Below are 21,973 nucleotides of genomic sequence, written 5' to 3'. Positions count from 1 at the left end.
GTTATTCTGTTCCTTTGCTGACAGCGTCGAGCAGAGCAGCATACAGTTTCACTCATTTACACAGCTGGGTGTTTTACTGCGGTGATTCCGGTGGAGTACCTTCCTCAGCGGTACGAGGTCCCGCGCGGGAGTTGGACCGGCAACTCTCGGACATAAAGAGGAAATACTTTCTGCGTCTCCGCTGATTGCGACTATGGGAACGTCTGGGGGGTTTTCCTTGGGACCAATGGGCCACCGGTGGGGTCATTTATTTCCGTGACCAAACACAACCCACACGCAGCCCCAGTGCGAAGTGTGTGTCCACCTGGGCAACGTGGACCAACGCGACCCACAGGTGTCCTGCATTTTTGGGCACTGCTGCAGGGGAGCTTCGAACACGTTCGCTCGTTTCCTGATCACGCTGGTTAAGCTGACACTGAACGTGGGGAAAAAATGACCTATTTCTGGGAAAGTGGACTCGCACCTCTGACTGGAACTGTGCCCTTTGACTCAAACCGGGCAGCATGGTGGCCCAGTGAGTAGTGCTGCTGCCTCACAGGGGCTGGGTGGTGCAAGAGGACATGGGTTCGATCCCTACTCAAGCTGTGTGGAGTTTGCATGTTCTCATCGTGTCTGTGTAGGTTTCCTCCGGGTGCTCTGGTTTCCTCCCACAGTCCAAAGACATGCTGTTCAGGTTCTCCTGTAGTGTGTGAGTGACAGAGAGAGTGTGTTCCACTGATGTATGGAGGAGTGACCCTTTGTAAGTAGTGTATCTAGCAGTGTAAGTCTCTGGGTGCTCTGGTTTCCTCCCACACTCCAAAGACATGCTGTTCAGGTTCTCCCATAGTGTGTGAGTGACAGAGGGAGTGTGTTCCACTGATGAATGGATGAGTGACCCATTGTAAGTAGTGTCTCTAGCAGTGTAAGTCACCACGGTGAATAAGGTGTGTGGGCTGGTAACACTACATAGAGTTCATTGGAAGTTGCTTTGGAGTGAAGTGTCTGCTGCATGAAGTAACAGACACGTAATGCAAACCGCTCTGCAGAAACACTTGCTTTTACCCCATGTGTAAAAACAGGGAGGCCATCAACAGGCGCTTTTCTCCGGTTCCAAATGCAGCATTTCCAGTTGTGCAGCAGCCACACAATCAGGGCCTGTTCGAGTTCCCAGCAGCCCCTCGCCCTGCCTGTTTAAGCAGCAGGGCAACGTGGGCGAGTGCGGTCCTTTGTGTCAGGCTGCCTCGGGGGGCACTGATAGAGGGTTCGGCGCAGGTCAAGGGTCAACGAAGCGCATTAAGAAGACACCCCCTGGCCGCGGCAGGCTGGGAGACGCAGCGCTCCTCCAGGCGGCGCCCTCAACATAGGACGCAGCTAATCCCCCGCGCTGATTGGGGCCAAGGGAGTTTGGCCCACCCCTGGCCCTTTCCCTCCAAGCGGCGTGCCTAAGCCTCCGCTGCCCCCCGGGACAGGCGGCCGCACACAAGCGCTCTTCTCACGCCGCTGACCCCAAATGTAAACAAGGGGAACCCGGCGGGCGCTCATAACAGGCACCCTGACATGTCAGATGCGTGACACGCGCTGTTGACCTTTGCGTCGTCGTGATCGATATCGCCGGGGCGCATCTGAAAACATTTAGCTAGCGCCACCGCTACCGGCCTTCCTCGCTGGACATCCGTCTATATTATAGGAAGACTCTTGTCAAGGGGACTGCGAGAGGGGCTTTACACGGGAGGGGGTTACGACTAGGGCTCCGTCTGCGCTGTAGCTCACGCCTGCGTTGCTGCAAGCGCCGGGCTACACTTCGCTCCGGGATCGCTCGTCCCCGAGAGCGGCCCGGACAACGCGTCCGTCCGATACCGCGTCCAACTACTTACAGAGTACTATCGGTCCCATATACCGCGTGGTCGGAGACCACGAGCATTACAGAACCACACTGCACATCGATGGGTTTCCACGGTTACCTGTTCTTAAGTGGCGTGTCCGCTGCCATCGGTCACTTAAGAGGGGCTCCCATAGTCATTAAAAGAGAGATTAAACTTGAGCAAACTTGACAAAAAGCTCCCAGGCAGCTATGTCTGCAAAGAGGACATGTGATCGCGCTGCGGTACACTTCCGACTGCGTTCGACTACTTCGACTCTCGGGATTTTTCAAGCATCCGTCAGAAGAGCCAAACCACCATTCCTACGGATATGAGACCACGCCGGACAGAGTACCGGGAAGGGACAAACCGTGGTCAATTAAGCTTTCCGGTCTTTTTTAGGAATACACGTACACCCTTGTTAGCACCCAGAGAGGGCGCCGCCTCCGCAGCTGCGAAAGGTGGACCTTGGTTGGCCGCCGCCGGACAACCCGGACGTACCCGTCTTTCTCAGGGGGAAACTGTCCTTGCCGTCCGGCGCCATGGGGAGGGCGGCCCTGTAGGTGGGCGAAGCCTTGCCCAGCATGGGGGGGCTCTGCTCCAGGGAAACGGGTGGGGCGGACCTGGACACAAATAGGACAACGACCCCACACAATACTGTCATTTAGACGCAGCCCCACTCATGAAAGGCTCACGAAGGGCTCATATAACCGAGGTGATTCCGCAGGACGTAACTTTAATCTCATATAATTAAAAGTGAAAAATTATTCTTGCAGGAAGTACATGCCATTTAACAGCACTACAAGGGGAAGAATAAGCAATAAATTATGAAATAATCGGTGCCCTTGCAGGAAAGCAAACGGCACGAAACACAAGGGAAGCTCCTCGCATGTTTCAAAGGGGACTTACATGTACCAGAGCTTGGGCCGCTGGCTGCCGCCGTGGCCGGGCCCGTTGGAGATGGGCTCCTTAGCCGGTTTGTTCAGCAGAAAGTCCTGGAGTTTCTGCTTCACCTCGGTACTGGCCATGGCACCTGGGAAGGAGGGTGTCCAAAGTCAGCATGGCCTTCGGGGGAGCATCTCATTGCACACTCACACACACACACATTTGAACATACCAAAGAAGATAATCCTGCAATAAAGCAGTCACACCTTTGTCTGTTAAATATAAGGTTACATACTTCTTGCAATTAGTTTAAAAGTTTATCCCTTTTTCTTACTTTGAAAATTGCTTATTGTGTTATGTGCTGTGATACCATCTTTCCAAGAAAACTGAGTACAGTATCTAAGCTGTGTTATGCTCTGTGAAAGACCTCTTGCATCACAAACCTTTGTGGGTGTTGTATTATGTTTCATCCTGAACCAACCTACATTTCTTGCTGCAAACAGAAAATGCGTGCGTGCTGCCTTTCGCTCAAAGGCTTTATTAATAGCGCTATATATACGTAGTCCTGCACGTTCAGTTTTTACCTTCGTTAATCAGTAGTAAAATTAAAGAAAGTCTTTGACATTTTGGTATCTAATATAGTAAATTTTGATAACACATTACTTGTCATTTCTAAAATTTTCACCATAAGTGAAATGCGTCTAGCCTTAAGTCCAGTGCAGAGATTTGCAGTAACGTTTGAGACCAGTCATTAACCCCAGCAATTCCCATCTCCATAATCAAAAGTTATCAGCATCAGAATGAGCGAAGAAGACAAAATATAATGTAACAGGACTGCATTGTTTAAATATACAGGGAAAGTGTGGTACAACAGAAGGTCCCCCGCCCCCCACCACTAGGTACATTTCAGCAGCCGTTGGGACTGAGCCATTAACGAGGAAATAGCGCCCCCGTGTGGACGAGACGAGAGCAAAGCGGCACACAGAATGAGCCTTTACGCAAGGCATTTTCACGGTTAACGGTGAAAAGTTATTATGAATGAGCGCGACAGAATATTTGAGGCGCTAGAAAGGTACGAGTGAACGCAGGCAGGGGTGCTTTTACAGCAGCAGCGGAGCAAGAGGCGCTCAGCAAGTCGCCCGCGGGAGGGCGTGATGCGCGAGGCCTACGGTGCGTCCGCGATCAAACCGGCTCCGATGAGGGGCCCCTACTTTCTCGGGCGCGTTCCTTGTTCCTCAGGACGAGGAGGTGCTTCTCCCTGCGCTGGCGCTCCTTCTCCATCTCCATCTCCTGCTCCTGCTGCTCCTCCTGCGTCTCCTCCGGCAGCTCGTGGCTCCGCTGCTGCAGCTTGCGCTTCTCCTCCAGCTGCTCGTGCTGCTGCTTCATGGCCAGCAGTTCCTGCTGCAGCTGGGAGACAAACGAGGCCTTTCAGCGCCGGCCGAAAAGAGCTTCGCCAAGCGGTACGGGCGGAGCCCGCTCCCGCGATGCCGTGCATTTGTGCAAAACGGCTACGTGCGTGCGGGTCCCCCTCTGCGCCTCCGCTCCCCTCTGGCTCCGCCACGAGCAACAGCTTGAGTCTGACCGGATAAAGGAAACTGCTCAATAATTCCGCACGCATCAAACGCAACACGAGACGCGCCGTGAACAGGGGAATAATTGAGGGGATGCCTTATGCCGCGCACATTCACACGCTTAAGTGGCGCGGCGCTGGCTTTACGGGAAACGCTTGGCCCGTCGTCAGCGAGACGTTCTGGCAAACGGAAATGTCCGCAGCAAAACACGAGGAGCATAATCTGATTTCGGGAATAAAATTACAAATTCTCTTTTATCGAAATGGCCTGCTGAAGCGCAGCGCGGCCAGGCTGTTCATGCGGCATTTATTATGTAAAGAGGAGGTTGTTCCGTCAAAACTGTCAGCTTATGGCTGTGGCGGTACCACGAGCGAGAGAGGTCTATTGGCAGGAGGACTGGGGGTCTCTTTTACTTTGTCATGATTCCCAAAACCTCTGCAGACCTGCAGACACGAGCTTCCAAAGAGCTTCCTGTAGTGCACCTGATGCCATTAGGATGGCAGAGAAAAATGCATAAGCTGTGCATCGGACATGGCTTTGGATTGTCATTAAACACTACAAGTCGGGCCAAAAAACGTTAAAAAATTATCAAATCTTTCAGTGCACGTGGTGGCATGGAGGCACAGCGAGTAGCGAGCGCTGTTGTCTCACAGCGCCTGGGTGGTGTGAGAGGACACGGGTTCGATCCCTGCTTAGCCTGTGTGGAGTTTGTATGTTTGCCCCATGTCTGTGTGGGTTTCTTCTGGGTGCTCTGGTTTCCTCCCACAGTCCAAAGACAGGCTATTCGGGTTCCCCCATAGTGTGTGAGTGACAGTGTGTGTGTTCCAGTGATGTATGGATGAGTGACCCAGTGTAAGTAGTGTATCTTGCAGTGTAAGTCACCGCGGTGAATAAGGTGTGTGGGCTCATAACACCAGAGTTCATTGGAAGTTGTTTGGACAAAAATATCTCTTAAATAAATGTAGATGCTGCTGCAAAAAACACAGGCAAGGGGAAGAGGTGCGATTTGCTGTGGCTCTGGTCTGCTGCAGCGTGACCACAGACACAACTATGTACAGTACACATCTCAGCATGCGTTTTCCCAGGTCACGGCAGCAATCGCATCACGTGACTCAAAGATCGAGTTGTTCCACAACCAGAGCGAACCCAAGCCCGATACGACAAGACCCGGGCCTGCATACCAGGAAAACGGGATGAACTGAAGTCAAGTCATCGTGACAGTAACTACACAGACGCCTGAGTGACCAGACGAGCAGCCGAGGCCCCTAAAATGCAGCCGATCGACCCGCGGGCCGAGGGCAGGAGCGGACAGGTCGGCGGCGGGTCGCGCACCTTCAGGTGCTCCTGCAGCTGGGCCTCGTGCTGCCGGGTCAAGCTCTCGTGCTGCTTCTGGAACTCGCTGATGAGGAGCTGCTTCTGGATCTGCTGCTGCTTCTGTATGAGCAGCAGCTCCTGCTGCAGGCGGCGCTCCCACGCCTCCGAGTCGCCTCCCAGGGCCAGCATCCTGCCGTCCGTGCGAAGGTCCAACGGGGAGGAGGGCTCGGCCGGTGCCGGGACCTCGGGCTTGAGCTCTGCTGAGGGAGAGGGAGAGTGGAAGAGTCAAAAATTCTGCACTGTGTGTGTGTGTGTGTGTGTGTGTGTGTGTGTGTGTGCCCGCACACTCACGCAGGACTGTGACACTTGAGCACGTACGCTGCACGTACCACCCCACCGTGGTACACGCCGAGTTTGTCATGTCAAGGCCAGAGCTGACAGCGCGCTCAGCAGCCCGGAGCCCCAGCTATGGCCAGACTGCTCCGTGCCCAGCAGAGCCCTGCAGCCCCACCCCACTCGCGCCCCCCATCGGGATGCCCGCAGAGCCCCATGATCAGCCCCCACCGCGTGGCTTCACGCCTGCTCCCCTCTCCCGCTCCCCGGGTGCAGCGCTGGAGGTGGGGGCTATAAATAGATATACATCTGTAGCTCCGCTTGCAGGGACTCTGCTGGTATAAATAGAAACACATCAGTAACCCGCAGTAATAGTTCTCGATAAAAGCACACACAGCGGAGCGGTGCAATCCCCCCACCCCACACCCACCCACACACACACACACACGCACACACACACACACACACACTCACCTCCCTTGTGCTGCCATGGCAACAGTGTTGACTAAATTAGACCCCCCATTTTTCTCACTTACAGACACAGACACCAGATGCAGCTTCAATTCCAGAAGAACTTCGGAAAAAAAAAGGGCGGGCGACACGCGGACAACATCGGAGGCAGAAACGTCTTAAACCGCGCTAACACGACTGCCGCTTTATCACATCCTCAAGTGCGAGTTCCACGGGGCAGACAGATACCAAACCGTCCGCTTTTATCGGTCTTTTTCAATGACGGCAATTAAAAAATGGAGAAGGGCTGCGAGTAACTCGAGGTGATACGTCACCCACGTGCAAACGAAGGGGCACTGAAGCCTATTTAGCTGAGACTAACAGAAAGGCTCTACGGTGGACGGCGCTGCCTCTGCTCCGCGGCCGTGGCTCAACGCAGGGAAAAAAACACGTTTGAGTGAGAGGAAGAGCGCCGCCCCGATGGTCCCCTGCGGTACTGCACCCACGGCAACCCGGCCATCGCTTCGATGGTCACCGAGGGAGTCCGAGCACCACGCGCTCAGCTCTATTCTTAGAGCAGAGCTGTACGTCAGCTCCAGTAACGCGGTATTTAAGGCCTTTGACAAGGAGCATCCTGTCACCTCTCAGACAACGAATCCCCCACGACCACGTTTTTCAACGGAAGCCACGGCTGAAGGGTGACTCACCCAGCCTGGTGGCGTTCTGCTCTGCGACGGGGGACCCTGGTCTGACCAGACACCGGGTGGACGTAGCGCTCGGTATTCAAAGGGCCTTGACAATACACGCCATTTCCCTTCAGTAACCTCTGCGCTTATAAATAGCTCCTTTCAAGTTTCGAGTCACGTCACTGCGAGAGATTTGTGGAGTGAGTCAATGCGCCCGCAGGTCGATTTCCACCCCCGACGCGCACCCCGGGGCGAGTCAGGGTACACTTTACACCCCCACGCCACGGCAACACTCGCGCAGCGTGGCGGGCGGCGGCGAGGGAGAGGAGGAAAGACGCTCACTTGTAAAAAAAAAAAAAAACTCATCATAAACCGAAAAAAGAATTAACTGTCAATAAGGAGGAAAATTAAAGGAAACATCTTCGGCAATTAACATCAGAACAATCGTCAGATTCACGGTTCAAAGACAGGATGTTATATTTAAGTGCAAGACCGCGTCGTTACGCGAAACAAAAATAACATCCAGTTCCTGTACGACCGTTACGTATTTAAAGAACGGCGCTTTCCCGAGAGGTCCGAACCCTCGACCGGCCGGCCGGCCGCGAGTTGTTGTTTCGCGACGGCGGAGCCACAGCAGGGAAGCGCAGGCCGGGTGAGGTTCGGCGGGCAGTCTCCATGGACACCTTCTCAAGTGGGCTCTCGCGTTCCTCTGCGAACCGCCAAAAACCGGCCAAGGAAAGGGCCACGGCGGTCAGGACGGAATCGCATGGGAAGGAGTCTAGGAAGCCGCGTCTTCGCCCTCAGACCAGCATCATTTTTAAAACAAACAGTGCAAGTTGTGCTAAAAATACGGGCCTTTTTGAGCCAATTCTCAAGACGGAGGGCAAAAACGAGAAGAACGAGAGCGCGGCGTTCGGGCGGCCGATTTCACGCGCCCCCCCCGACCCCCAGCGTTTACGAAAGCCTCGGGTGACCCCCTGCTATTCGTGTTTATCCCACTCGAGCGCCATTGCTCAGGTGGGTGCTGAGGGGCAACAGGGCAAGAGGTCATTTAATGCTTAGAACCACCGCCTTGAATTCAAAGCACCCAGGTTCACATCCCGCTCCCGCTGCAGTCCCCGTAACGAAGGCGCTTACCCTGAACCGATACGGCAAAAACGACCCTGCTGTATATATGAGCACTAATTGGAGTAACGCCGCCAGCCGCTCTGGAGAAAAGTGAGCAAAATAAGTAACTTGGCCAATCTTTTTCGGTCGTCCCGGTAGCTGACAAATTGATTTCACACGTGCAAAATATATACGGCCCGCAGCTTTCGGAACCTTCTCCCACAGTCGAAATGCATGGCCATGATGTCATTATGATGTCATTATGGTGAATTATGACGGCAATCCATCCTGCTGGACACGCTAAGCGCTGAAGTCACCGATTTTCACAAACATAAAATGAGCCCTTTTATGGCCAGCGGGTCGTCGCGGATGACGTCGGCGCGGCGGCGCTTAGCTACTGTACGCCCTTGCCTCATTAGAGCGAGGGCCGCAAGCTCACGTGGTACCGCCTGTTGACCGACTGTGAATTCTGTGAAAGGGCTGTTGTTGGTCCCAGGCTTCTCTTCTAAAGCCCTGGTGTATTGTGGGCTGCTGGCATCTCCCAAAGGGCCCCGAAGTATCCCAGGCTGGAGGTTCCGGGCACGCAGCCTGTTTGTACGTGAGAACACTCATCCCGCTGTGTCAAACACCCATCAAACGATGGCGACACGAGCTCTGCTGTCGGGACCTTAATTAAAACATGTAAAAAGATGACTCTCTCACCTTAATAATTCTCGAGTCTTACTGGCATTTTCAAACTCTGCTTAACAGTGACTTTGGACCTCTTCTTATTACAGGATACCGAAAGCCAAGAAAAACTTGCAGAAAAACAAAATGTCACCGCTCAACAAAAGTGACTAATGCGCGAAGCGAGCATCGTTAATGCAGCCGAAGCCGCGCGTTTGCGCTCAGTTACAGACGAGGTCAGATTTATACGCAGCTGTCTCTCTCAGACTGTCCGGTGCTCTAAGAGCTTTTGGACGTTCAGGTAGAATCACACACACACGCACACACACACACATACGTATATACCGTATGATGACGATGACTTAACCGTTCAGTCGAGGCCGACTTTCGGCCACTTTCTGGATCATCATTCTCCACGCTTTACGATTTTTGACCATGTCTTCTAATTCTTTCAAGGGCACGTTCGTGTCGGCCTTAATGATGTCCAGCCAGCGTGTTCTTGGACGTCCTCTTCTTCTCCTCCCACTGACTATGCCAAGCATTAATGCTGTTTCCAAGGAATTAGCTCGCGTGATATGACCAAAGCACAGGAGCCGCTGCTTGGTGATTTTGCCCTCCAGCAATATCTTTGTTTTGACTCGCTCTAGGATCGTCTTGTTTGTGACCTTGGCTGTCCGTGGCACGCGCAGCATTCGCCTCCAACGCCATGGTTCGAAAGCGTCGATTTTCCTTCTGTCCCGCCTTCTTGAGTGTCCAGCTTTCACACGCGTACGTGGAGATCGGGGAAAATGATTGCGTCGGTTATTCGGATCTTTGTTGCGACGCTAACAGCTTTGCTCTTCCAAATTTTTGCCATTCCTTGCATCGCGTTACGACCAACTGCAATTCTTCTGTTGAAGATACACAAGATATATACATATATGCATGGATGTACTCTCAGACACAAGAAAAAAAAAGATTTTTGGACATATATGTTTTAGGTATTTATTTTAAGGGGGTGCGGTGGCGCAGTGGGTTGGACCACAGTCCTGCTCTCTGGTGGGTCTGGGGTTTGAGTCCCGCTTGGGGTGTCTTGCGGTGGACTGGCGTCCCGTCCTGGGTGTGTCCCCTCCCCCTCCAGCCTTACGCCCCGTGTTGCCGGGTAGGCTCCGGTTCCCCGTGACCCCGTATGGGACAAGCGGTTCTGAAAATGTGTGTGTGTGTGTGTGTGTGTGTGTGTGTGTGTGTGTGTATTTACTTTATATCTGTAGAAAGTGGTCTAAGCCACATCCCTAAATATGTGGTATGATTTAAATGTTCGAAATGTCCTCTCAAGGGAGGATGAAAATGAATGGCTGTGTATCAAGAGGATATAAGATGTGCACAGTTTCCGTTTACTAATAATGTAAGGAGAGGAGGCGAAGGACATGGAAGAAAAGCAGCAGGTGATTCCACGCTGTTTCCCCATAATTCCATCGCAAGAAAGTTCGGTATTTAGCAAATAGTTCCTCATATTTGTGTCCTCCTCTCATTCTGCCTCCATCGAAGTGAAGCTGCAAACATAGCGATAAACTACAAGGCCACTTCCGTCTCCTTTTTCCAAGAGAGCCCGTCAGCAACAGTTGTAACCGCATTTATAGTTCTTTGTAAACGCAGTGTTTGTGTCTCAGGCGAGGATGGACCGCTGTCACCGCGAATTTTGCCGCAGATGGGTTCATCTATAATCCATATACGTGTAAATATTCAATGAATCTAAGGAAAAACAAGGGGGTGTGGTAGTGCAGTAGCGCAGTGTGTTGAACCGGGTCCTGCTCTCCAGTGGGTCTGGGGTTCGAGTCCCGCTTGGGGTGCCTTGTGGCGGACTGGCGTCCCGTCCTGGGTGTGTCCCCTCCCCCTCCGGCCTTACGCCCTGAGTTGCCGGGTAGGCTCTGGTTCCCCGCAGCCCTGTATGGGACAAGCAGTTCGGAGAATGTGTGTGTGTGCGTCTAAGGAAAAACACACGTACAGGTACTGGCCAGTTTTACCAGGTGTTACAGTGTAGGACATGTCTCCGAGTTGTTTATGGAAATGTAACAGGATGCACAACCACTAAGCTCATTACAACTGATCAAGGGTCAGCTTTAGATCTAAGCAGGACCTCTGCGTGCGTTTAATAAATCACTTCCTCTATTGCATTCATTTTCAGTCTCACATCCGCAGCCATTAAAGACAATATAACGAAAAAACAGACCCAACCCATATCGTACCTTAGAGCTCTGCATGCTGCGTGTGTTCGCACATGTGTGTCTTAGCGTGGTGGTGAAGTGTGCTGCCGGTTAATGGAAAGGTTACTCCCTGTGGTACCAGGAGGGTCCCTGCAACAGCAGCCCCGAGGAGGGAACGTAACCTGAATCGGCCCTGTGAAAAAATCTGGCTCTATGAATAACGAAGAAACGGAAAAGTTGCTACGGATAAAAGCATCGGTTATGCAAAGCAGCAACCTATGTTTGTGTGAGATAAGAGGCAAGGTGGTTGACACATCCTGTCTGCTCTCATCCCTCCCAGACTGCATTGTGACAGTACAGCGAAAACATGTCTTTATATCAGGAGGCATGAAAAGCACTCAGGCTAATAAGCAATCGCTTCGCTCAGATGAAAAGACCAGTGCAATTCACGTACTTTTGTTTCTTCGTACCTCTTTCACATCCTTTGATGCAACTTCAATGCAGATCTTTCTAGAGAAATTACATTTTCCATTTTGAGCAGCCTATTCGGCACCAAAGCCCCTCGAAAATCAAAGCTCGAGACAAGCAGAGGCCAGCGACTGCAGCGACTGCAGCGACACGCTCGGAAAAGGGTGCCTCGCCTACAAAGCTCGCCGCTGTTTTGCTTCCACCACGGCTATTGTGTTATTCAATTACATCCCTGTCACAAAAGAACATGTTTACAAGCGCAAAAAAAAAGAATTTCCTCTGCAATATCCTCTCTCGCACCGTTCTTTGGCAAATCCCGCACCTCGCCTCCTAACAGGTGCGACGCACTCGGGCATCCCCCTGCAAAACGGGGCTTATCGAAGCTCTGCCCCTCCGTGTGCCGCCATCAAACGCCCAGCCCTGTGGTCAGAGGATGTGGCCACAACTACAAATAAGACTGAAGAACGATGCGGCTCTAAAAATAACCCTTCTGGTATCTAGTTATAGGAGGAGTTTGCTCCGATGGAATGATAACGCCAAAACGGCCTAATCTTAGAAGCCTAATGCCACGAGATGGAAATAGCTTGCCTAAGAATAGTCGACCCACAGGACAGGGAATAGGGATGAACTGTCGCCAGAAGTTAAAAACAAAGCGACTGCAGTAAAAAGCCCACTTTAAAAACTGTTTTTGCACCCTACATAGATGGTAGGAACATAAAAAACATTGAAAGTAGAGAGTGTTATTCAGTAACAGCTATTCTAAATCAGAGGTTCCTATCCTGGCCTCCATGGATGAGTTTCAGGTGGTCAGAGAAGCTCAGGATTGCTGTGGAGATAACATTAAGTAAATACAAGTGCAAAATGTTACCACACACACTTTTTGAACCGCTCGTCCCATACGGGGTCGCGGGGAACCGGAGCCCAACTCGGGGCATGAGGCTGGAGGGGAAGGGGACACACCCAGGACGGGACGCCAGTCCGTCGCAAGGCACCCCAAGCGGGACTCGAACCCCAGACCCACCGGAGAGCAGGACCCGGTCCAACCCACTAGCGCCACCACACCCCCTTCAAAATGTTACCATCTATTACATATTTCTTTGGGGAGGTAATCAATTTTCAGCGCAATAAACCGAGTGCAGTATTTTTACCGAATTTAAGTGTGGACATTTTTCTAGGTGAGGTCCTTAGTTTTCACCGCATTCTTAAAAGGGTCCGAGGCTCTGGTCTAAGTACAATCAGCAAAGTGCAACTTTTCTTTATCTTCCAGCTTACTATAACAACAAAAGCAAGTCACGCATTATGTAAAAGCAATACAAATTAGGAATGCTTGACATTCCGGTTGCGACCATCCCCTTCCACACCCACAGGACAGAAATCATCAACCGTGAGCGAACATCGGCTTGAAAGGAGTGACACCGGGGGCTCCGACCAAACTGCAGGCCTCTTCGGATGATGTCCCGCCCGCTCGGCCACGGCAAAGACGCGCTCTAGGGCTCGCTCCCTTGGCTCAAAAAAGAGACATCGAGCCCACGGTCTCCTTGAGCCGCCCGGCCGGTGGTCAGATCGAAGGCCGTTGCGGCAGCCGGGCTTTACCGTGGAGTAACAGTTATTACATGTATAGCTCTGCTCGCGTGCAGAAGTAAGACTGCAAACTCTTCGCACACTTACTGCGCCGTAGAGAACAGCGGTGCAGAAAGTCAGTATGAATCTCCTTCGGCAAGAATAAACTTCTACTTGGAGCAGATGTACGAGCGCACGTGCAGAAAGTGTACTCAAAAAGTACCACAAGAGACAAACGCAAGCCGAGACGTGCGGCCAACACCCATCCTCCCAGTAGAGCACAGCCTCGAAGGACAGAGCGGCCCCGGGCAGAGAGTGCCCGGAAGCCGAGGGCAGCGTTTGGTCACACGGTCAAGAGAGGGTAGATATGGTCAGGGGACCGAGACACAGAGGACACAGAGCTTTGTCCCCGGCGGAGTAAAAACATGTTTCTGGAAGCACGTTACCTGAGCCAATGAGGCCGCCGTGTGTGTCGCGTCCTCCCAGGAGCCGCCACAGCCCGTCTGAGGAGAGGCGTGAGCCGCCCTCGTAAATTGTCTGCAGCATGATCGCAGCAGTGTCCGGCGATCCGTCCTTCCCACACGCACTTCCCTTCGCTAATGACCGGCCTCTCTGCCAGTCAGGGAAGTGGGGATGTGCGTCTCTCTCGCTCTCTCTCTCTCTCTCTCTCTCTCTCTCTCTCTCTCTCTCTCTCTCTCTCTCCCTCTCTGTGCGTGTGTGTGTGTGAAAGAGAGAGGGACCAGGGGGGCTACTTTTCACTTCTCTTTTTCACTTCAACCAAAACATTCACTCTCCCTTCTTCGTCCAACTTCCCGCTGCTGTCTCCCCCGCCGTCTCCGCGCAGTCGACGAGAGGAGGCACAACACCGACAGCGTGCGGCGTTAAAGGACCACTTGGCCTGCGTATTTTTAGCCCCCTGGGGTCCTGCCGGAATAGCGCTTGGAAGGAAACATCCACTACTTCTAACCCTCGCGAGACAGAGCCGCGCTCTCACTCTCCGTGTCGTCCTCTCAGCCGCCGCGTCCAGATCGGTCTGTGCGAGAGGGCCCTCCGCCCCCCCCCAAACACCCTCATCCACCCCCCCCAGGCGTACATGTTGGTCGCCGTGCCCGCCGTGCACCGGCTCATTTGCATGCGAATCGGGAACTGCGAGCCGCACAGGTGACAGAAATAGGAACAACGGCCAGGGCCGCGACAGAAATAGGTCAGGCTGCGCGAGGGGATCGAAGCAACATCGACGCGTCTAAAAATACCAGGACGAAAACACAGCTGTCAGTCTTCATCCCCCCCAAGCGCGAGTCCCAGGAGTCGCAGAACACGAGTCTCTCTCCGGCGCCATCTCCCACACCCCCAACCCCAAAATAAACTCAACCGCCAGGAAAGGTTAAAGAATATAAAAATGTACTTTAAAGCGTTTTGGAAACACTTGTATTCATTAGGCAGATTCTCAGTTCCCTACTGTTTCGTAATTGAACAGAGAGATTACAGAGCTCGAGCGTGTTTACTGCCACGATATTCCTTCCAACGATGAGTACGAAGTTGTTAAATGCGCCCATTTATTAAAAGTGTCCGCTACGCCTGATGCGAATAGCCGTAAAAATGAAAGCGCGGCAATGCCTTCGAGTTGGGTCGTCTCTCTTCGCCTTCGGTCGCAATCGCTCTACGGGGCCTTCGCCGAGCGTGCGAAACACGAAATATTTCCGCAACTAAAGAGAGCGGCGCAGTTTGCTGCCCGAACTCGTTCCCCAGTAATTGTGTTCATTTTTTCCAGTTATTTCCAGGTTACTTAAATAATTGTTTCAGATGCAACTTTTTGCCGTGGCCTCTGAGAGTTTCGACGATTCTTCGTTTTCCACGTTCCACCCCCCCCGAGTTATACATTCCGGTAGAGATGTTCAGCACGGCAGGGAGGTGCAGGGACCAAAGGCAGGATGCGGGACTCTAAGTGCACTGTACTGTACCTTTAAAATTTTTATCTTTCTGCATAATTTGACATGTCCCCCAGCCATAGGCTATGAAGCAGTCGAGCTATTTTTAGCTCCGGAGCTTCTCTGCCTCGGTTACACTGCATTGTTTCAGCCAGGAAAACATTGCACGGCCCCATCCTTCCCCTGCAACGCTGCAGCGAAGACGCTGGCGCCTGCAAAAGTGTTACAAAATCAAATACATCAATTACCACATTTTCTTACATAACGACGCGAGCGTCCAGTTTTTATGCAAATATTAAATATGGTGCGCAAGTTGATCGGCTTCCTCAGACTCCTACCCACCTACCCAGAATGTATATTTTCTTCTGGCGCAAATAAATAAAAGTCAGTTGCCTATTTTAGTGTTTGTACACAGTCATTTTGACTCATTGAGGAATTTTACAGAAAAATTTCACAAAGAGGTAACTAAGGGAAATCAAAATAACTCATTAAACTAAAAACTTGAAAATTAAGCATTTTTCACTTTCCAGTCATCACAACCACTGCGTGGAATACATGGCAACGTAATAAGGCCGAGATGAATCGAGGTAAATATTGTTCACTTTCCATACAACATACAACGAGTACCACGTGGAAGACGTGGCGATATTTTAGTTTCGGGCGTTCTCTTTGATTATTTTCTATAAGGTAAAAACGGAGAGACATGTACTGCACGGCCTCTACGCCGAGGGCCAGGGGTCCAGCATCAGCATACACCCATAACATTTGCCCTTTAAAAGAGGCTCAAGAAAAAGTCTTTCATAATACACGTTTAGACAACATCCATCTAAAATCCACCCATTTTCAGAAACCGCTTATCCAGTACAGGGTCACGGTGTCTGGAGCCAATGCCCGGGAGCACAGGGCATAATGAAAAACAGTTTTCCAAGCGGCCTTGTCTGCCGTTCATTCATCCATGACTGTGTCACAGTGCTTAATGGATAAAACCAAGGACGTCACCGAGTGCACTTTATGACTTTCAGGGTTCGGGCCATTGGGTTCAGTCCCCGGAAGACTGTGACACAGATGTCCACAGCCGGGGAACAGCCCAGATTCACCGGAGCTGCATCATACAGAAGATGCCGCCAACGGGAGGAGGGATCTCTGGGCTGGCTGTGCTGTCATTGGTCCCTGGGGCTGCTGGACACTCCGTCATTGGCCCCCAAGGGGCGTCAGTCATCCGTGACACGTTGCCTCCCCGGTTGGTACTGAATCTTTTGCGGGTGCCGTGCGACTTACTCCATGTCCCTGGTGGGGGTGTGAATCGCAGCACCGTTTGCCAACAGCGCTCTGGCGGCACTTGCGCCGGAGACACCGGAGTCGGCGGAGCGCAAAACCGGGTCGGCGGAGACCAAATCAGGGCGAAAGCGTCAGGGAAATGAGCGCAAAAACGCCCTGGATTTAGCTCCAGCCAAAAGGGCTTTGTTATCTTTCCAAATGTGGGCAGCTTTCAGCTAAAACCATTAAAGGAAAGGGTTATACAAACAGTCAGATTGGATTGGTTCTGATCTGAGGCATCAGGAGGTGATCCTTTTATACCCAGTACAGCGCAGTAAAACACTACAGGACCGTCTGTCCTCCTGCTCCTTATCCCTGCAGCATCACAAGCTATTCATTTAGATCATTAGCTGCGATTAGCCCTGGCTTCCTGAACCAGATAAGGGATTGTGGGATTGCAGACAGTGCCAATGTGGGGCAGCCTACATGCTAACATGGCCGGCAGGCCTAGCGCCGATGCCCGTTTTAGTCCTCCTGCGTCAATGGCAGCCTCCGCACAATTCGGGCCTAATAACGCAATTTAACCGCGAACATCAATGTCGCGGCCAGCCGGAGAGTCATGTCCCCTTCGCCTCAGCAGGCCCGCGCTGCCCAAGGTGATCTGCCCCAACACTTTCCACATTTAGACAGAGACAAACACAGCCACTGCTCAAAATTCAGCGTTGGGGGTCCTTCGCAACCTAACGCCAGTAAAAAAAAAGCATTTTGTGAAATTTCTCCCTGCTCTCCCACCCACCGTGCACCAGACCACCGCGTGAGATTACCGCTAATGCTAACTGTTGCATGTTATTTTGCACGCTTTGCACTCGATCGTATCTCGAGTGTACTAAACAAACCTTTCCGGGAAGGGAGCTACATAAAAAAGGGACTTGAATCGAACCGAGGTGAGCAAAACGTTTCCTTGGGCGAAAACCACACTCGTACTCGCTGGCGTCTAATCTCTCCGCATCATCGGCAATCAGACATTTCGGCAGAGCTGGAACTGCGCGACACACCCTGAGCGATACACAGAAATACGCCGCTCGGTTCCACAGTTTTTAACTCACGCTCTTCTCAGAAAACTATGCTACTGTGTTGTGAAGAAATCATATCGCTTTCCAACGAACTGCATTACGTCCAAACCATGGGCTTCTTCCCATAAACTTTCGGAGGTGTATAAAACTAGACTCTAAGAGAGCGCTTTCGTTTCATGACGTGCTCTCTCTGCCTCGCACCATGTTATGTAATTGCTCATGTCCCATATTGCGTGCACGCACATCTGGGGGTTGAGCCTCGGTGTTTTTTTATTATTTTTTTCTGCGTGTGTGTGACTCCATCTTAGTTTACTGGGTTTCTGTCTCCTCTCAAAGGCTGAGGTGTCATTTTCCACAGCCTCTTCTCCTCTCCTCTCTTCTCCTCTCTTCTCTCCTCTCCTCTCCTCGAAAGCAGATGACTCATTTGGATGGGAAAGGATGAGTCAGTGTCAGTTTTTTTTTATTATTATTAACAACATCGAAATGATGAACAAAAATTCACACAAATCCTGTTGCTTGGGATGGACACTTATTGAATCCATCAGGAACCGAGGACAAAAAGTTTTCATGGAGGCATTTCGAAGTTCTGATGGATCTAGGTCAACACTTTATGACGGCAACCCAACACCAGCCGAGCTTTTGCTTGCACAGAGAATGAATAATAGTGCTGGATCAGAAATTAAGACAGCAAGACATATTACTTTGGACTACACGCAGTGGTGTGCGTGCCTGTTAACCGAGGCGTACTTTAGCATGTGCAAATACATGTGCATGAGTCCTGCGTTCACTTCAGTATTTCATCACACTACCCCGGGAGAAGGCCCACCGTACCCTAGCCGCCCTAGGGAAACGCACTTGGAAATGGGGAATCTTGATGTAATAAGACCCAAGGGAGCGTAGCCCAGTTCCCTGAATGGGAAATTACCAGTGAAACATAGGTGACATCCCTACCTGAAGACTTGCATCAGCTGCCCCTTGGCCGCTGTTGCACATCTCGACCATTAACTGAGTGCCGTCGTTTACTAATTTAACCCCACGTTATTGGCGATGCATGTGGCGCACGCTGATATTGTACACGTGAACCCAGAGCCTTAACGATAACCTTAATGTACATGTACATGTACCCTGCTTCACACAGTTGCCCTCTACAACAGTTCAGAGAAACAAAAGGTCAGACGAAAGGGTGAAAGTCCAGGTCTTGTTGCTTAGCAACAAGAGCTCTCTCACACCATAGCCAGAGCGAACGACGCAGCTTCGTGTACACAGATGTTCCACACTGAGCATTATGGATATGAGCCTGAAAAGACTAGCTCCGGAGGCTTTTTCCTTCGACTTACAGTCTGCCATATACAAACAGTACAGGTGAAAGTGCTCTTCTGATGCTAAAACATAATTAGCCAAAGGACCTGTAGTGGGTCTCCTGCTAACGGCCAGAGCCCCGAGGCTCTAACTGGTCCTTTGCTGGAGCCTTTGACAGGGCGAGCCTGGCTGGGGTCCTCTTGTGCTTCCTCCTGTCTTCTTCTGTATCCTACAAGGAACTTCTACTACCATCTGTTTGCTCCACCTTCTGCTGCTGTATGTCACAAAGAGGGCCCTTCTAAAGCCTTTAACATAAGGTCCTTTAACATAACTGACATGGAGATGAAGGGATAACTACACGAGTTCGGTGCTCAACACCTGAATCAAACTCGATAGTTTTAACAGGGCAAAGTTTAAAAGTTCTTTTGTTCAACGAGTGTTTCTTAAAGACCACGTGGCTTTAATATTTTGCTTAAAGCAGATCAAAGCATATCAAACATGTTCAGAAATAACAACAAAATGCCCGGTATATAAATAAAATGCTCTGAAATGAAATAGTTTATAGATGGAGAAACAGAGTATATAAAAGTTCAATAGCAAGACAATAAAAAGAGAATATTGTTTATGCTCTGCTCTCTTTCTACGTGTGTCCTCCCATGTATAATCACTACATAGATAGTGGTGTTCTAGAGCCTATCCTGAAAGCATCCTGATGTATGGATGAGTGACCCTTTGTAAGTAGTGTGTCTAGCAGTGTAAGTCACCTTGAGCAATAAATTGTGTGGGCTTATAACACTACATAGTATCCATTGGAAGTCGCTTTGGAGAAAAGCGTCTGCTAAATAAATAAATGAAAATGTAAATGTGCATAAGCCATGGCAGAAGGTAGAGCCCAGATAAGACGTCACTCCATCACAGGGCAATCACACACACAATAAGGGCAATTAGGGTCACCAGCTCACCTGAAGCACAATCTGTACTTTAGGAAGAAACCAGAGCACATGGAGAAAATCCACAAGAACACAGGATGAACATGTAGATGGAGTAAAACTTACATCAAACCCACATCTAAGGAGCTATGAAGTACCAGAGCTACCTGCTGTACCACTGTGCCACACTATAACACACACATTGTCTGTAACCGCTTGCCCCAAGGAGGGTCGCAGTGAGCCAGAGCCTAACCTGGTAACACACAGTCTGTAAGGCTGGAAGGGGAGGGGACACAGCTAGGACAGGATGCCAGTCCATTGCAAGACACCCCAGGCAGGACTCGAACCCCAGACCCACCAAAGAGCAGGACCCGGTCAAGCCCGCTGCACCACCACGCCCCCCTCATTGCACTATAACATGATGTAATATTTAGCATGAAAGTCTCTATTTCTGCCAGTAAGATGTGATACAAGAGTCTCTCATTCCCCCTTTGAAACAGTTCTATGCTGTTTTAGGATGTGCTGGACTTGTTTCTTCTATAGGTGGTTCTGCAGCAGGCCTCCTCAGACACTTCACAGCTCACATCAAGCTGTTTTACTTTCATTTGATCAATGTCCTCCAGGCCAATCAATTACAATATTCAACGCCCTTGGAGTGAATTGATTCATGCCCGGGGACGGATTTTCGGCAACGAGCGCAACAAAGCAGCTTAAAGCCACGTCAATTGTCCCCGTCGCACAAGTTATTTTAAGTCTTTGATAAACAAGTCACATTCAGACCCAAAAAAAGCATGCACACAAAAGCAAAAAACACTCCACAAAGCTGAAGGATGCCTTCGACAAGGGCTTTGCCGTGCTGGAAATGCCAAACTACCGGGCTCCGCTCTGCATATCAAGTGGATTTCCGGCTATGCGCGCACAAGCTGGGGGACACAGTGGAACCGGCGGCAAAGCTGGAGCCTCATAGCTTGTGAGCTGCTTAGCGGGCGTGGGGTTGGAGTCCAGTTCAGGGTGTGTGGAGTTTGTGTGTTTCTCCCTGTGTTTGCACCCCTCAGACACGCACGGAAGAAAGCACTGGCCACCACGCCCCTCCCTCCTTTGCCTTGGAAACCAGACCAGCGGTCGCTATGAGGTGGACTCGACTCGAGGGCTCTTCCATTCACGCACGCAACATTTTGTGCGAGATGTGGTCCGATACATGCAACAAATGCAAAGTCCCCTGTATGTGAAAATAAAAAGAACAGTTTCAGGCTGAAAATATAATTTCTATATTGTATGTAAACGGTAGTCACACCAGTGTCAATGTATGAGGCTTCTCATCTTTAAGCTTATTCCACACTTCAGGATGCTTATTTCCCCCAGATGCTTTTAAGTGTATACCTTTTGCTGTTCTGCCACAAAAATAAATATTAGAAAATATAAATATTAGAAAGATGAATTAAAAGACCTTATAGAGGTGTGGTAGAGCACCGATTTAATTTGTCTATGAGAAGCAACGGCGTAATGTTCCCTCTGTACCTCGCTTTAGATTTGCCACATTGGAGGGTCAGATGAACAGACAAAGAAGTGCTTAAGACTGAGCCATCGAATCAAAGGGTCCAACAGGACCATTACATTCATGGTTTTGACCTTCAAATGTGCTGTTACCTTAGCACTTCTGTCTCACAGTGCCTGGGTGGTGCGAGAGAAGGTGGGTTTGATCCCCGCTCAGTCTGTGTGGAGTTTGCATGTTCTCACCATGTCTGTGTGGGTTTCCTCCGGGTGCTCTGGTTTCCTCCCACAGTCCAAAGACATGCTGTTCAGGTTCCCCTATAGTGTGTGAGTGTCACGGAGAGAGTGTATTTCACTTATGTATGGACCCACGACCCATTGTAAGTTGTGTATCTAGCAGTGTAAGTCATCTTGGTGAATAAGGTGTGTGGGCTAGTAACACTACATAGTATCTGTTGTGAGTCGCTTTGGACAAAAGTGTCTGCTAAGTGAATAAATGTAAATGTAAAATGTATTACTGTGCAGAACTAATAAGACAGCGAGAACACTTCAGATCTTGCTGGGGAGGATATAACAGTGTTGGCCAGCTGTAGAAAGGATGCATGAGCTTCCTTGAAGACTGCTTTCTACTTTCCTTGCATACATGCACATCCGCCATTAATTTCTCGTATTATTCTGCTTCTTTGTCACAACTTTTCATCCGTAGTCACTTAAAACAACAACCCTCTGATGGGAACCGGACCGACAACCTCAAGAGCACACTTCCACGCCTTTAACCCCCAAAACACTTGCCGTCCTCGTATAAATTCTCCCAGCATGCAAGCAAATCCTGCCTCTGAGCTTTTGATTTGACATGCAAAACCAGGTCTGGGATCACATTTCAGCGCTATGTGAGGGAGCAGCTTGTGAACAGCAGTTAGAAACCCAGGGGAATG

The 21,973-nt window shown here is 50.7% G+C and overlaps 1 protein-coding gene across 5 annotated transcripts in view; it reads right to left on the bottom strand.

Annotated features, from left to right (window-relative positions):
* The window catches only part of LOC108933417 (histone deacetylase 9-B), a 51,151-nt gene that overhangs the window by 15,866 nt on the left and 13,312 nt on the right, over positions 1-21,973 (bottom strand). Inside the window, exons 1-5 of one of the 5 annotated variants that reach the window (XM_029248201.1) lie at positions 13,508-13,730; positions 5,627-5,868; positions 3,935-4,130; positions 2,748-2,871; positions 2,340-2,461 (exon numbers count right to left, since the gene is read on the bottom strand). In XM_029248201.1, the coding sequence (XP_029104034.1) occupies positions 2,340-2,461; positions 2,748-2,871; positions 3,935-4,130; positions 5,627-5,868; positions 13,508-13,607 (784 nt within the window). In that variant the 5' untranslated portion in view covers positions 13,608-13,730. Of the gene's footprint in view, positions 1-2,339; positions 2,462-2,747; positions 2,872-3,934; positions 4,131-5,626; positions 5,869-9,217; positions 9,812-13,507; positions 13,731-21,973 lie in introns of those variants that run through there. The other 4 variants (XM_029248202.1, XM_029248200.1, XM_029248203.1 and 1 more) reach the window with 4 other exon arrangements.

This window comes from Scleropages formosus, chromosome 23 (assembly GCF_900964775.1).
Source record: "Scleropages formosus chromosome 23, fSclFor1.1, whole genome shotgun sequence".
Lineage (NCBI taxonomy): Eukaryota > Metazoa > Chordata > Actinopteri > Osteoglossiformes > Osteoglossidae > Scleropages > Scleropages formosus.
This window is presented reverse-complemented; position numbering and strand designations above follow the sequence as displayed.